At 47.2% G+C, this 14,724-nt stretch overlaps 1 protein-coding gene across 2 annotated transcripts in view; it reads left to right on the forward strand.

Annotated features, from left to right (window-relative positions):
* LOC124016343 (estradiol 17-beta-dehydrogenase 1-like) overlaps positions 1 to 14,327 on the forward strand; it is a 28,081-nt gene extending 13,754 nt beyond the window's left edge. The window contains exons 2-7 of one of the 2 annotated variants that reach the window (XM_046331894.1): positions 12,208 to 12,359; positions 12,720 to 12,881; positions 13,095 to 13,274; positions 13,421 to 13,514; positions 13,624 to 13,807; positions 13,995 to 14,327. In XM_046331894.1, coding sequence (XP_046187850.1) covers positions 12,263 to 12,359; positions 12,720 to 12,881; positions 13,095 to 13,274; positions 13,421 to 13,514; positions 13,624 to 13,807; positions 13,995 to 14,162 — 885 coding nt within the window. In that variant the 5' untranslated portion in view covers positions 12,208 to 12,262 and the 3' untranslated portion in view covers positions 14,163 to 14,327. Of the gene's footprint in view, positions 1 to 12,161; positions 12,360 to 12,719; positions 12,882 to 13,094; positions 13,275 to 13,420; positions 13,515 to 13,623; positions 13,808 to 13,994 lie in introns of those variants that run through there. The other variant, XM_046331893.1, reaches the window with a different exon arrangement.
* The last annotated feature ends 397 nt before the right edge of the window (positions 14,328 to 14,724 follow it).

Genomic DNA, 14,724 nt, shown 5'->3' on the forward strand with positions numbered 1-14,724 from the left:
TACACCTGTTGTTTTGGGTCATCCCTGGCTTGTATGTCATAATCCTTCTATTAATTGGTCTAGTAATTCTATCCTATCCTGGAACGTTTCTTGTCATGTGAAGTGTTTAATGTCTGCCATCCCTCCCATTTCTTCTGTCCCTACTTCTCAGGAGGAACCTGGCGATTTGACAGGAGTGCCGGAGGAATATCATGATCTGCGCACGGTCTTCAGTCGGTCCCGAGCCAACTCCCTTCCTCCTCACCGGTCGTATGATTGTAGTATTGATCTCCTTCCGGGGACCACTCCTCCTCGAGGTAGACTATACTCTCTGTCGGCTCCCGAACGTAAGGCTCTCGAGGATTATTTGTCTGTGTCTCTTGACGCCGGTACCATAGTGCCTTCTTCTTCTCCGGCCGGGGCGGGGTTCTTTTGTTAAAAAGAAGGACGGTACTCTGCGCCCCTGCGTGGATTATCGAGGGCTGAATGACATAACGGTTAAGAATCGTTATCCGCTTCCCCTTATGTCATCAGCCTTCGAGATTCTGCAGGAGCCAGGTGCTTTACTAAGTTGGACCTTCGTAACGCTTACCATCTCGTGCGCATCAGAGAGGGGGACGAGTGGAAAACGGCGTTTAACACTCCGTTAGGGCATTTTGAGTACCGGGTTCTGCCGTTCGGTCTCGCCAATGCGCCAGCTGTTTTCAGGCATTAGTTAATGATGTTCTGAGAGACATGCTGAACATTTTTGTTTTTGTCTATCTTGACGATATCCTGATTTTTTTCTCCGTCACTCGAGATTCATGTTCAGCACGTTCGACGTGTTCTACAGCGCCTTTTAGAGAATTGTCTCTACGTAAAGGCTGAGAAGTGCTCTTTTCATGTCTCCTCCGTTACTTTTCTCGGTTCCGTTATTTCCGCTGAAGGCATTCAGATGGATTCCGCTAAGGTCAAGCTGTCAGTGATTGGCCCGTTCCAAGGTCACGTGTCGAGTTGCAGCGCTTTTTAGGTTTCGCTAATTTCTATCGGCGTTTCATTCGTAATTTCGGTCAAGTTGCTGCCCCTCTCACAGCTCTTACTTCTGTCAAGACGTGTTTTAAGTGGTCCGGTTCCGCCCAGGGAGCTTTTGATCTTCTAAAAGAACGTTTTACGTCCGCTCCTATCCTCGTTACTCCTGACGTCACTAGACAATTCATTGTCGAGGTTGACGCTTCAGAGGTAGGCGTGGGAGCCATCCTATCCCAGCGCTTCCAGTCTGACGATAAGGTTCATCCTTGCGCTTATTTTTCTCATCGCCTGTCGCCATCTGAGCGCAACTATGATGTGGGTAACCGTGAACTGCTCGCCATCCGCTTAGCCCTAGGCGAATGGCGACAGTGGTTGGAGGGGGCGACCGTTCCTTTTGTCGTTTGGACAGACCATAAGAACCTTGAGTACATCCGTTCTGCCAAACGACTTAATGCCCGTCAAGCTCGTTGGGCGTTGTTTTTCGCTCGTTTCGAGTTTGTGATTTCTTACCGTCCGGGTAGCAAGAACACCAAGCCTGATGCCTTATCCCGTCTGTTTAGTTCTTCTGTGGCTTCTACTGATCCCGAGGGGATTCTTCCTTATGGGCGTGTTGTCGGGTTAACAGTCTGGGGAATTGAAAGACAGGTTAAGCAAGCACTCACGCACACTGCGTCGCGCGCGCTTGTCCTAGTAACCTCCTTTTCGTTCCTGTTTCCACTCGTCTGGCTGTTCTTCAGTGGGCTCACTCTGCCAAGTTAGCTGGTCATCCCGGTGTTCGAGGCACTCTTGCGTCTATTCGCCAGCGCTTTTGGTGGCCGACTCAGGAGCGTGACACGCGCCGTTTCGTGGCTGCTTGTTCGGACTGCGCGCAGACTAAGTCGGGTAACTCTCCTCCTGCCGGTCGTCTCAGACCGCTCCCCATTCCTTCTCGACCATGGTCTCACATTGCCTTAGACTTCATTACCGGTCTGCCTTTGTCTGCGGGGAAGACTGTGATTCTGACGGTTGTCGATAGGTTCTCTAAGGCGGCACATTTCATTCCCTCGCTAAACTTCCTTCCGCTAAGGAGACGGCACAAATCATTATTGAGAATGTATTCAGAATTCATGGCCTCCCGTTAGACGCCGTTTCAGACAGAGGTCCGCAATTCACGTCACAGTTTTGGAGGGAGTTCTGTCGTTTGATTGGTGCGTCCGTCAGTCTCTCTTCCGGGTTTCATCCCCAGTCTAACGGTCAAGCAGAGAGGGCCAATCAGACGATTGGTCGCATACTACGCAGCCTTTCTTTCAGAAACCCTGCGTCTTGGGCAGAACAGCTCCCCTGGGCAGAATACGCTCACAATTCGCTTCCTTCGTCTGCTACCGGGTTATCTCCGTTTCAGAGTAGTCTGGGTTACCAGCCTCCTCTGTTCTCATCCCAGCTTGCCGAGTCCAGCGTTCCCTCCGCTCAAGCGTTTGTCCAACGTTGTGAGCGCACCTGGAGGAGGGTGAGGTCTGCACTTTGCCGTTACAGGGCACAGACGGTGAGAGCCGCCAATAAACGCAGGATTAAGAGTCCAAGGTATTGTTGCGGCCAGAGAGTGTGGCTTTCCACTCGCAACCTTCCTCTTACGACAGCTTCTCGTAAGTTGACTCCGCGGTTCATTGGTCCGTTCCGTGTCTCCCAGGTCGTCAATCCTGTCGCTGTGCGACTGCTTCTTCCGCGACATCTTCGTCGCGTCCATCCTGTCTTCCATGTCTCCTGTGTTAAGCCCTTTCTTCGCACCCCCCTTCGTCTTCCCTCCCCCCCTCCCGTCCTTGTCGAGCGCACCTATTTACAAGGTACATAAGATTATGGACATGCGTTCTCGGGGACGGGGTCACCAATACCTAGTGGATTGGGAGGGTTACGGTCCTGAGGAGAGGAGTTGGGTTCCGTCTCGGGACGTGCTGGACCGTTCGCTCATCGATGATTTCCTCCGTTGCCGCCAGGATTCCTCCTCGAGTGCGCCAGGAGGCGCTCGGTGAGTGGGGGTACTGTCATGTTTGTCATTTATTGTCATGTCTTGTCCCTGTGCTCCCCATGCTATTCGTTTCCCTCTGCTGGTCTTGTTTGGTTCTTTCCCTCCTTCTATCCCTCTCTCTCCCCCTCCCTCTCTCACTCTCTCGCTCTCTCTTCTCTCTGTCGTTCCGTTCCTGCTCCCAGCTGTTCCTATTCCCTAATCATCATTTAGTCTTCCCACACCTGTTCCCGATCCTTTCCCCTGATTAGATTCCCTATTTATTCCTTTGTGATCCGTTCCTGTCCCGTCGGTTCCTTGTATTGTATTCACCATGCTGTGATTGCGTTTCGCCCTGTCCTGTCGTGTTTTTGCCGTGATTGTGTATCACCCTGTCCTGTCGTGTTTTGTGCCTTCATCAGATGCTGCGTGTGAGCAGGTGTCTCAGTCGACTACGGCCTGCGCCTACCCGAAGCGACCTGCAGTCTGTGGCCGCTTCTCCAGTTGTTTCCCCTCTACAAGTCTAGAGGATTTCTGTTATTCCGTTTTGGACTTTAATAAACTCTGTTTCTGTTAAGTCGCGTTTGGGTCCTCTTTCACCTGCATGACAAATGTTGACAAAAACGGTATCCCTTCTAGACAAAACCTTGTTTCAGGGCTAAGCTCATTAGAATAATACTCAGCCTGCTTTGCAATTGTCAATTTTTACATACACATATATATTTAGTTAATTTAGCAGACTCTTAAACAAACCAAAGTGACATCACATTTCTGATACCAATGCAGGGTGAAAGGGGCCACAAAATGGTGAACCACTATAAAAACAAATGGTAAAGAAAAGTATTTGGTACTTTGAAAATACAAATTACAGCTCTTGAAAATATCTTGTTACAAAATACGTTGGAGTGTAGTTCAGCCCAGTGTAATACAAATGACAAAATTCTCATTTCATACATATTTCAAATACATGCAACAGAAATACTACCCATCTCTGGAGACATGGCCTGTACTGTACACATTTCTGACAGGGGGAGATTAATGCACTTGGCATGCAGATCCAATCAGCAAATATTTGCGCTAAAAATGAATGTGTTTTAATCTACGGCCACTTGGGACTTCGGGGAGGGCTGCTGACAGTGGTCAAGCGTGGGCTTGTGAGCGCCCTGGAATTTGGGATGGCCGTGGGGGGAAGAGATCTATATCAGAGGAAATCAAGGGCTGTCTGGACAGACGCCTTCTTGGCAGATGAACAAACCCCATTTCTCTTTTACCCAGAGGAGTTGACTGGAGACGGCCATAGTGGATGAGGTCACCGTCACCACCATGCGAATATTTGCGTGATGGATTGAGCCCCTGGTTTATTTGCATTGAATTATAATGGTGCACTTACGTTAAATTATTACTGGGCCAGGTGCCACTGATCTGAATAGCATATTTAATACTGACCTATATCACCTTTTCCCATGCCCTTCTGACTCCAAATGGACATGTAGGACAAACTCAAATGTCAGGTGAACGGGCGCAGGCACATAGTAGATAAAAATACTAAGCCTACGATTATTGTGAATACTCTAAATGATTAAAGAACAACTGCACTAAAAAACAACTTCTCGCTTAGAAAGCAGCCTATATGTGGCATTGATATGAGTCAGAAACATGTATTCTATTGTCAAAATGTTCTACAATGTGTAAATAGGATCATAAAGTCAGTGTAGGATTATTTTATGATGAATATTTGCTAAGCCACTGTTGTTAGTTTTAAAATATGGTGAATCAGTTGTTTGGAATTGGAATGATAGATTTTCTACCTGTCCCCTACTTTGTTATATTCTGATTGGTCAGATGTTTGTTTTACTCGTTGAAAAAGAGAACAGGACATTGGGCAGTTCAGGCTGTAAGCAAGGTGCCATGTTTCTGGTTCTAGAAGCACAGTTGACTGCTCCTACAGTCTTTTTTCGGTATTGCAGTTTAACTGACACCCGGCCCAGAGAGAATTTCCATAGACGACACATAGAGAAGTTCCTAATAAGAGACTTTAGTCATCACATTTGTGCACTAAACATCCACTGAATTATTTAAATTGTCACTGAAACAGATTTTTTTCATTACCTGCAGCCGAAGACATTAACATTTTATATTCATCCAATGTCTGCAATTTGTTTTATACCTCAGTGGCTGTAACAATGGTCAGTTGATGATTAAATATACAAAATAGTAATCAGTCTCCATCCTATTTCTATCCACATAGGGAGTCATCCATCCACCACTGAAAGAACCAACAAACTACATCAGTCTCATCCAAAACTGAGTTTTGTGAGACTTGTGTTCCTGACTGTGCACAATGCACATGAAGGTTGGGTTTTTTCAAACCCACCCACATGCCACAGTTGGCAGCACATAAGTAATCATCAATTCGGAGTGCAACTGCATGCGATCCAATCGTAATGCCTGTGGTAAATTTGGGTTGACTTTGGACATCCCAATGGGGCTAGTTAGAGACCGTCGGTAAATTACACAACGTACATGGGACAATATGTTTAAAAAATTCCAATAGCAAATTTCAATGACTTAAAAATCTCAAACCAACTCTAAAATGTGGAAATTCATATACAAATATTAAAAGCATTCAATAGAAAGACTAAAATGTGTGCAACATGAAAATATTGTCTATTTACATTGTGCAATTTATTGACGGTCCCTAACAAGCCCCGGAGACAGGCTATCCAAAGGAAAACCAATTTTGCCATAGGTCGCACACCAGCCAGCTGAAGTTAATTCGTGAAAAAATTTGGCTAACTCTTCCCACCTGCGAACACAGACAAGCGACACCCACATCAAACCACACCCCAAAACCAACTCAAGTTTGAATTCAGTCATGGCCACTAGCAAGTCAGTTCTTTTTTTACAATGACGGCCTACCCCGGCTAACCCCTCCCCTAACCCAGACAACACTGGGCCAATTGTGCGCCTCCCTATGGGACTCCCGATCACGGCCAGTTGTGATACAGCCCGGGATCAAACCAGGGTCTGTAGTGACGCCTCAAGCACTGATCTGCAGTGCCGTAGACCACTGCGCCTCTCTGGAGCCATGCAGAAATTCTCCAATAAAAAGAAATGTTCTACCACACCATGTTATTATTTGGAAGCCTATTTGATTCTGAGTTTGGATATATAATGTTTATATGTGAAAACTATTTCTAAGATGCATACTTTCAATTTTTCCGAACTAACCCTAACCCTTTTCCTAAACTTAACCTAATTCTCCTAACCTGCTGCATAAGATCTCAGAAGTCAAATGTCAAGGTTTCAGCACTGGCCTATGGCTATCTATTCCAGCAAGATAATGCAAAGGCCTATATTTTAACATTTGTGCTATAACTTAGATCCTCTGGCTAGAGGTCTGGACTTAAAATGGCACAGTTCTTAGGATGGATTTGAAACAATGTTTCAGTCTAGCACTAGACTGCAGCTTTCCAAAACAAAGAGCATCCACATGACACTCACTACGAGCTCTATAACTATCCTACCAGGGGTTTACAGGCTTTACATTACTGGCTATGTAGTCATTTCAGCTGTTATTTGTGGGTGTCAGTTGGCCAGTATAGCCAACGAGAGACTAATTATACTCCAAAATGTCTCCATTCTTCCTTTTATCCAAGATCCTCTTGTGTTCTTCAGTGGCTGTTCTCAACATTATTGTTTTAGGTGGAGTGTTAGTGGTCCACTGTGTATTCTAGGAGAATGTGTGGTCAGCATGGGTTTGAGTGTGACCCGATACTGACCAGAGGGCCCACTGGCTAGGGCTCCTGTGCTGCGCACATTGATAATGACAGTGCTTCCATCTCCTGGTTAAAGTAACTAACTGCTGTAGGTTTCTTTATTGTTCCAGATAATTGTTCTCAGGTTTGGCAGTTTTTTTTCTTCAAATCATGTGATAGTTTGGCTGACACTGAGGACAAAATAAAAGCTCCGGTCTCTATCAGTGGGTCATATTTATTTTGTTGGTTTGGCTCCCCATTAGCTTTAGCAGAAGCAGCAGCTACTCTTCCCAGGTTCCACAAATAAAACACAAAACATGACAAGTAAGCAAAACACTGATAGACTGATAGACAAGGATAGACACACACATTTTAAATACAACTATATACACACACCATACAACAACAAAAAGAATACAAACAATACACCTAAAAAATAGTGTGTGTGTTAGAGTGTGTCTGTGTGTGCGTGTGCGTGTGTCTGTCCCCTCACAGTCCCTGCCGTTCCGAGAGATGTTGTGTAATCCGTTTTTTAAAGGTGATTTTGTTGTTTGCTTGAGTAATTGGAGATGGAAGGGAGATCCATGCGATCATGGTGCTGTATAATACTGTGCGTTGCCGTGAATTCATGGACTTGGGCTTGGGGACTGTGAAGAGACCCCTGGTGACATGTCTAGGTGACAAGCTAGGGACTCTCCTGGAAGAAGCTAGCTAGCTTACAAAGAATAACAACAAAAAATATCTAGTTAACAGAAGAAAGGAAGACAAAAGAAGGACAGAAGAAAAAGGAAAAGAAGGAAAAGAAAGAGGACAACAAAGTGAAACAGTCAGCACTTCTATTGCAACTTCGTATTTCGTCGTCCTAACGTAGTCTACACTGCTATCTGCCCAGCAGCTAGCCAGCTAGCAAACGTCCACCGTCTACCGAATAGCAGCACTGTAGAAACTATTACACTCAACTGAACGACTTGATTAGTGTAGTGTTAGCTAGCTACATAGTTGTCTTTGCTGTCTTCGTATCCAAGATAATTGTGTAGTTTAGAGCGTGTAGTCTTAGAGTGATTATCTTAATTTACCGAGGTTAGCTAGCCAGCTATTTGTCGTCCTTAACGTAGGAGACACTGCTAGCTAGCCAACAGCTAGCCAACGTCTACTGAATAGAACTTCCGCACTCAACAACCCGGTCGCATTCCGCTTCGCTCCACAGGTAGTATCACATTTTTCATTTCATTTCATTACAGCACAACGGTTTGATTTGTTTGATCGTAGCTAGCTACATAGCTAGCTACATAGCCGTCTGTGTATCAAAGATAATTGTGTAGTCTAGAGCGATTTTCTAGGTTAGCTAGCCAGCTATTGTCGTTCTTTTAACGCAACGTAACGTAATCAACACTGCTAGCTAGCCAGCTAGCCCCCGAATAGCAGCACTGTAGAAACTACTACACTCAACGGAACGACTTGATTAGTGTAGTGTCAACAACGCAGCCACTGTCAGCTAGCCTACAAAGTCAACAACGCAGCCACTGCCAGCTAGCCTACTTCAGCAGTACTGTATCATTTTTAATAATTTTAGTCAATAAGATTCTTGCTACGTAAGCTTAACTTTCTGAACATTCGAGACGTGTAGTCCACTTGTCATTCCAATCTCCTTGCATTAGCGTAGCCTCTTCTGTAGCCTGTCAACTATGTGTCTGTCTATCCCTGTTCTCTCCTCTCTGCACAGACCATACAAACGCTCCACACCGCGTGGCCGCTGCCACCCTAATCTGGTGGTCCCAGCGCACGACCCACGTGGAGTTCCAGGTCTCCGGTAGCCTCTGGAACTGCCGATCTGCAGCCAACAAGGCAGAGTTCATCTCAGCCTATGCCTCCCTCCAGTCCCTCGACTTCTTGGCACTGACAGAAACATGGATCACCACAGATAACACTGCTACTCCTACTGCTCTCTCTTCGTCCGCCCACGTGTTCTCGCACACCCCGAGAGCTTCTGGTCAGCGGGGTGGTGGCATAGGGATCCTTATCTCTCCCATGTGGTCATTCTCTCTTTCTCCCCTTACCCATCTGTCTATCGCCTCCTTTGAATTTCATGCTGTCACAGTTACCAGCCCTTTCAAGCTTAACATCCTTATCATTTATCGCCCTCCAGGTCCCCTCGGAGAGTTCATCAATGAGCTTGATGCCTTGATAAGCTCCTTTCCTGAGGACGGCTCACCTCTCACAGTTCTGGGCGACTTTAACCTCCCCACGTCTACCTTTGACTCATTCCTCTCTGCCTCCTTCTTTCCACTCCTCTCCTCTTTTGACCTCACCCTCTCACCTTCCCCCTACTCACAAGGCAGGCAATACGCTCGACCTCATCTTTACTAGATGCTGTTCTTCCACTAACCTCATTGCAACTCCCCTCCAAGTCTCCGACCACTACCTTGTATCCTTTTCCCTCTCGTTCTCATCCAACACTTCCCACACTGCCCCTACTCGGATGGTATCGCGCCGTCCCAACCTTCGCTCTCTCTCCCCCGCTACTCTCTCCTCTTCCATCCTATCATCTCTTCCCTCTGCTCAAACCTTCTCCAACCTATCTCCTGATTCTGCCTCCTCAACCCTCCTCTCCTCCCTTTCTGCATCCTTTGACTCTCTATGTCCCGTATCTTCCAGGCCGGCTCGGTCCTCCCCTCCCGCTCCGTGGCTTGACGACTCAATGCGAGCTCACAGAACAGGGCTCCGGAAGGCCGAGCGGAAATGGAGGAAAACTCGCCTCCCTGCGGACCTGGCATCCTTTCACTCCCTCCTCTCTACATTTTCCTCCTCTGTCTCTGCTGCTAAAGCCACTTTCTACCACTCTAAATTCCAAGCATCTGCCTCTAACCCTAGGAAGCTCTTTGCCACATTCTCCTCCCTCCTGAATCCTCCTCCCCCTCCCCCCTCCTCCCTCTCTGCAGATGACTTCGTCAACCATTTTGAAAAGAAGATCGACGACATCCGATCCTCGTTTGCTAAGTCAAACAACACCGCTGGTTCTGCTCACACTGCCCTACCCTGTGCTCTGACCTCTTTCTCCCCTCTCTCTCCAGATGAAATCTCGCGTCTTGTGACGGCCGGCCGCCCAACAACCTGCCCGCTCGACCCTATCCCCTCCTCTCTTCTCCAGACCATTTCCGGAGACCTTCTCCCTTACCTCACCTCGCTCATCAACTTATCCCTGACCGCTGGCTACGTCCCTTCCGTCTTCAAGAGAGCGAGAGTTGCACCCCTTCTGAAAAAACCTACACTTGATCCCTCCGATGTCAACAACTACAGACCAGTATCCCTTCTTTCTTTTCTCTCCAAAACTCTTGAACGTGCCGTCCTTGGTCAGCTCTCCCGCTATCTCTCTCAGAATGACCTTCTTGATCCAAATCAGTCAGGTTTCAAGACTAGTCATTCAACTGAGACTGCTCTTCTCTGTATCACGGAGGCGCTCCGCACCGCTAAAGCTAACTCTCTCTCCTCTGCTCTCATCCTTCTAGACCTATCGGCTGCCTTCGATACTGTGAACCATCAGATCCTCCTCTCCACCCTCTCCGAGTTGGGCATCTCCGGCGCGGCCCACGCTTGGATTGCGTCCTACCTGACAGGTCGCTCCTACCAGGTGGCGTGGCGAGAATCTGTCTCCTCACCACGCGCTCTCACCACTGGTGTCCCCCAGGGCTCTGTTCTAGGCCCTCTCCTATTCTCGCTATACACCAAGTCACTTGGCTCTGTCATAACCTCACATGGTCTCTCCTATCATTGCTATGCAGACGACACACAATTAATCTTCTCCTTTCCCCTTCTGATGACCAGGTGGCGAATCGCATCTCTGCATGTCTGGCAGACATATCAGTGTGGATGACGGATCACCACCTCAAGCTGAACCGGCAAGACGGAGCTGCTCTTCCTCCCGGGGAAGGACTGCCCGTTCCATGATCTCGCCATCACGGTTGACAACTCCATTGTGTCCTCCTCCCAGAGCGCTAAGAACCTTGGCGTGATCCTGGACAACAAACTGTCGTTCTCAACTAACATCAAGGCGGTGGCCCGTTCCTGTAGGTTCATGCTCTACAACATCCGCAGAGTACGACCCTGCCTCACACAGGAAGCGGCGCAGGTCCTAATCCAGGCACTTGTCATCTCCGTCTGGATTACTGCAACTCGCTGTTGGCTGGGCTCCCTGCCTGTGCCATTAAACCCCTACAACTCATCCAGAACGCCGCAGCCCATCTAGTGTTCAACCTTCCCAAGTTCTCTCACGTCACCCCGCTCCTCCGCTCTCTCCACTGGCTTCCAGTTGAAGCTCGCATCCGCTACAAGACCATGGTGCTTGCCTACGGAGCTGTGAGGGGAACGGCACCTCAGTACCTCCAGGCTCTGATCAGGCCCTACACCCAAATAAGGGCACTGCGTTCATCCACCTCTGGCCTGCTCGCCTCCCTACCACTGAGGAAGTACAGTTCCCGCTCAGCTCAGTCAAAACTGTTCGCTGCTCTGGCTCCCCAATGGTGGAACAAACTCCCTCACGACGCCAGGACAGCGGAGTCAATCACCACCTTCCGGAGACACCTGAAACCCCACCTCTTTAAGGAATACCTAGGATAGGATAAAGTAATCCTTCTCACCCCCCCCCTTAAAATACTTAGATGCACTATTGTAAAGTGGTTGTTCCACTGGATGTCATAAGGTGAATGCACCAATTTGTAAGTCGCTCTGGATAAGAGCGTCTGCTAAATGACTTAAATTGCTAAATGACTTAAATGTAAATGTAAATGTCTTGTGGGGTACGTATGGTTGTCTGAGCTGAATGTTATTTGATTATGCAGACAATCAGGAATTTTCATCACAGTAACATTTCTCATAAAAACTAGAAGAGAAGCAGTTCATCTCTCGTCAACCCTTCTGTTTTGAGGCAGCTGCAGCTTTGCTAGGTCTTTCTTTGCTGCACTTGATCATATTACCGGACAGTAATTGAGATGGTATAAAAACCAGAGCCTGTACAACTAGTACAGTTGATTTTTGTGTCAAAAACACAGAACATATTTTTATAAGAGACATAACCCTCCCCATCCTCACAACAACTTTGTCACTATGACTTGATCATGATAAGTGACCATCCAATATTATACCTAGGAGTTTAGCTTCCTCAACTTGCTCAATGCTCCACAACTCCAGGTGAGGTTTAGGTCTTAGAGAGTGTTTTGAACCAAATAGGGAGTGAAAGGGCTCGGGTCATGGGTTGATGGCCACAGACAGACCTCGTGGGAACACCTGGCCTAGCAAAACTTCATCCTGGGCTGGGAAATGAGAGCATGTTTACATTCTAGGGACCTTGCGATAGGGATGACGGTGAAAACATGACTTTGAGCATCAGTAAACAACACAAACTGGATCTCTTCCCATACCATCTCACCTCACACCCCTCATCAAGCCCTACTGAGCTGCTCCGTGTATCTCCTGGTCTCCTTCCCTCAGACCTCATCTCTCCGTTAGCTAGCAGACCCAGAGGACGTGTGGACACAGCAGCCCAATGGAGCAGACAGTGGTGCTGATCACAGGATGCTCCTCGGGGATAGGCCTCAGTCTGGCCGTCCGGCTGGCCTCGGATCCGGCGAAAATGTACAAAGGTAAGCAGTGACTGACTTGCAAGGACATCACTGTACAGAAAGCATTTGTTTTATTCAGTGCCGTAAGATCATGCAATAAACAGTATGGGTACAATACGTGGCGTGTTTGTGGCATGAGGGATTTGAAGCAGTAAGCTCTCTCTGGGTATTGTGCCTGTTTACTACATGGCATCCACATATTAGAAAACATGTTTTGGTTGGTTTATCTGCATCACAATGTAATTACAGACAATTCTAGTTTTGGAAACAATGGTGACAACATAATGTCAATGTCAAGCTCTGTATTTCATCCGTTTTGTTTCGTACATGTTTAGTGGTAAATCTCTGATGTCCTTGACCACTGATATCAACTCTGTTTAGTCTATGCCACCATGAGGAATCTTGCCAAGAAGGAGCGTCTGCTGGACTGTGTGAAGGACCTGCACAAGGACACTCTGGACATCCTCCAGATGGACATCACTGACCAGCGGTCCATTCTGGATGCCAGGGACAGGGTCAGGGAGAAGAGGGTGAACATTCTGGGTATGACCAGAGTCATGACTTACAGCAATAGTGTTATATCGGGTGTGTGTGTGTGTGGTTGTGTGTGTGGGTGTGTGTGTGGTTGTGTGTGCGAAACAGAAGAACAGATGTCCTTCACATCTTTACATCAACGACAAGTTCTTTACATGTGTACAGCATACAGGATATCATGTGCTCTGGCTTTCTGTTTGTCTGTGGTATTCATGTTGGCAGTGTGTAATGCTGGTGTGGGGTTGATGGGGCCGCTGGAGGCCCAGTCCCTGGCCACCATGAGGCGGATCCTGGAGGTCAACCTCCTGGGCACCATCAGCACCATCCAGGCCTTCCTACCAGGGATGAAGGCCCAGGGCCATGGACGCGTCCTGGTCACTGGCAGCATCGGTGGGCTACAGGGTGAGAGAGAGAGAGCAGGGCTGGGGTGACAGGAGGGGGAGTGGGATGAAATTACCCTTAGACACTGCTCTGAGGTCAGATTTGGGGGTTTGTTTCATGTTTATTGCCATGATAATCACATATCTCTGTGTGTTATTGTATTGTAGGACTCCCCTTTAATGAGGTGTACTGTGCCAGTAAGTTTGCAGTAGAGGGCGCCTGTGAGAGTCTGGCCATTCTCCTGCAGCACTTCAACATCCAGTGAGTCCAGACAGAGGTCCTCAGCTCATGTATCCCTTTGTCAGTGTTTCATTTTGGATGTGCACTGTATCTGTGTTGGTACTGATTGACTCCATCCACCGTCGTGCAGTGTGAGTCTTATTGAGTGCGGCCCTGTCAACACCGATTTCCTGGACAACCTGCAGAGGGCAGAGCCAGGGGACTCTTCGCTGCAGCAGGTCGACGCCCACACACTCAGCCTCTATGACACGTACCTGCAACACTGTGGGATGGTGTTCCAGAACGCAGCTCAGGACACAGAGGACATTGTGAAGGTACAGGTACTGCTAACTTGACATCTATTAGTTATTTAGCTGATCTGATAAAGGTGCTCCTCCCTGTCTCCAGTGCATACTGCATGTACATACGTATGTATATGATACTAGATATTTATAGATTTTCTATGGAAGTGTAAGTAGTACTGATGAGTAGATTTAATAGCTTGGACCCCTCTCAATACAGGTATTTCTGGATGCCATACAGTCATCGAACCCTGCATTCAGATACTACACCAACAATGCCCTCATTCCGCTCAGCAGCCCTAAGATCTCAGCGCTGGACGGGTCCCAGTACATCAGAAATATGAGCAAGATCATCTTCTCAACCAATGGGAAAGGGGAACAAAAATAGCCATCAAAATATAGAATATAATATAACCCTTTACTTTATACATACAGTACAGTCAACATTTTTAGAACACCTATCCATTCAAGGGTTTGCCTTTATTTTTACTATTTTCTACATTGTATAATTATAGTGAAGACATCAAAACTATGAAATAAAACATATGGAATCATGTAGTAACCAAAAAGGTCTTAAACAAATCAAAATATATTTTATATTTGAGATTCTTCAAAGTAGCCACCCTTTGCTTTGATGGCAGCTTTGCACACTCTTGGCATTCTCTCAACCAGCTTCATGAGGAATGTTTTTCCAATAGTCTTGGTGTTCCCACATATGCTGAGCACTTGTTGGCTGCTTTTCCTTCACTCTGCAGTCCAACTCATCCCAAACCGTCTCAATTAGGTTGAGATCGGGTGATTGTGGAGGCCAGGTCATTTGATGCAGCACTCCATCATTCAACTTGGTCAAATAGCCCTTACACAGCCTGGAGGTGTGTTTTGGGTCATAGTTCTGTTGAAAATAAATTATAGTCCCACTAAGCACAAACCAGATTGGATAGTGTATCGTT

Source organism: Oncorhynchus gorbuscha, linkage group LG26, assembly GCF_021184085.1.
Source record: "Oncorhynchus gorbuscha isolate QuinsamMale2020 ecotype Even-year linkage group LG26, OgorEven_v1.0, whole genome shotgun sequence".
Taxonomy (NCBI): domain Eukaryota; kingdom Metazoa; phylum Chordata; class Actinopteri; order Salmoniformes; family Salmonidae; genus Oncorhynchus; species Oncorhynchus gorbuscha.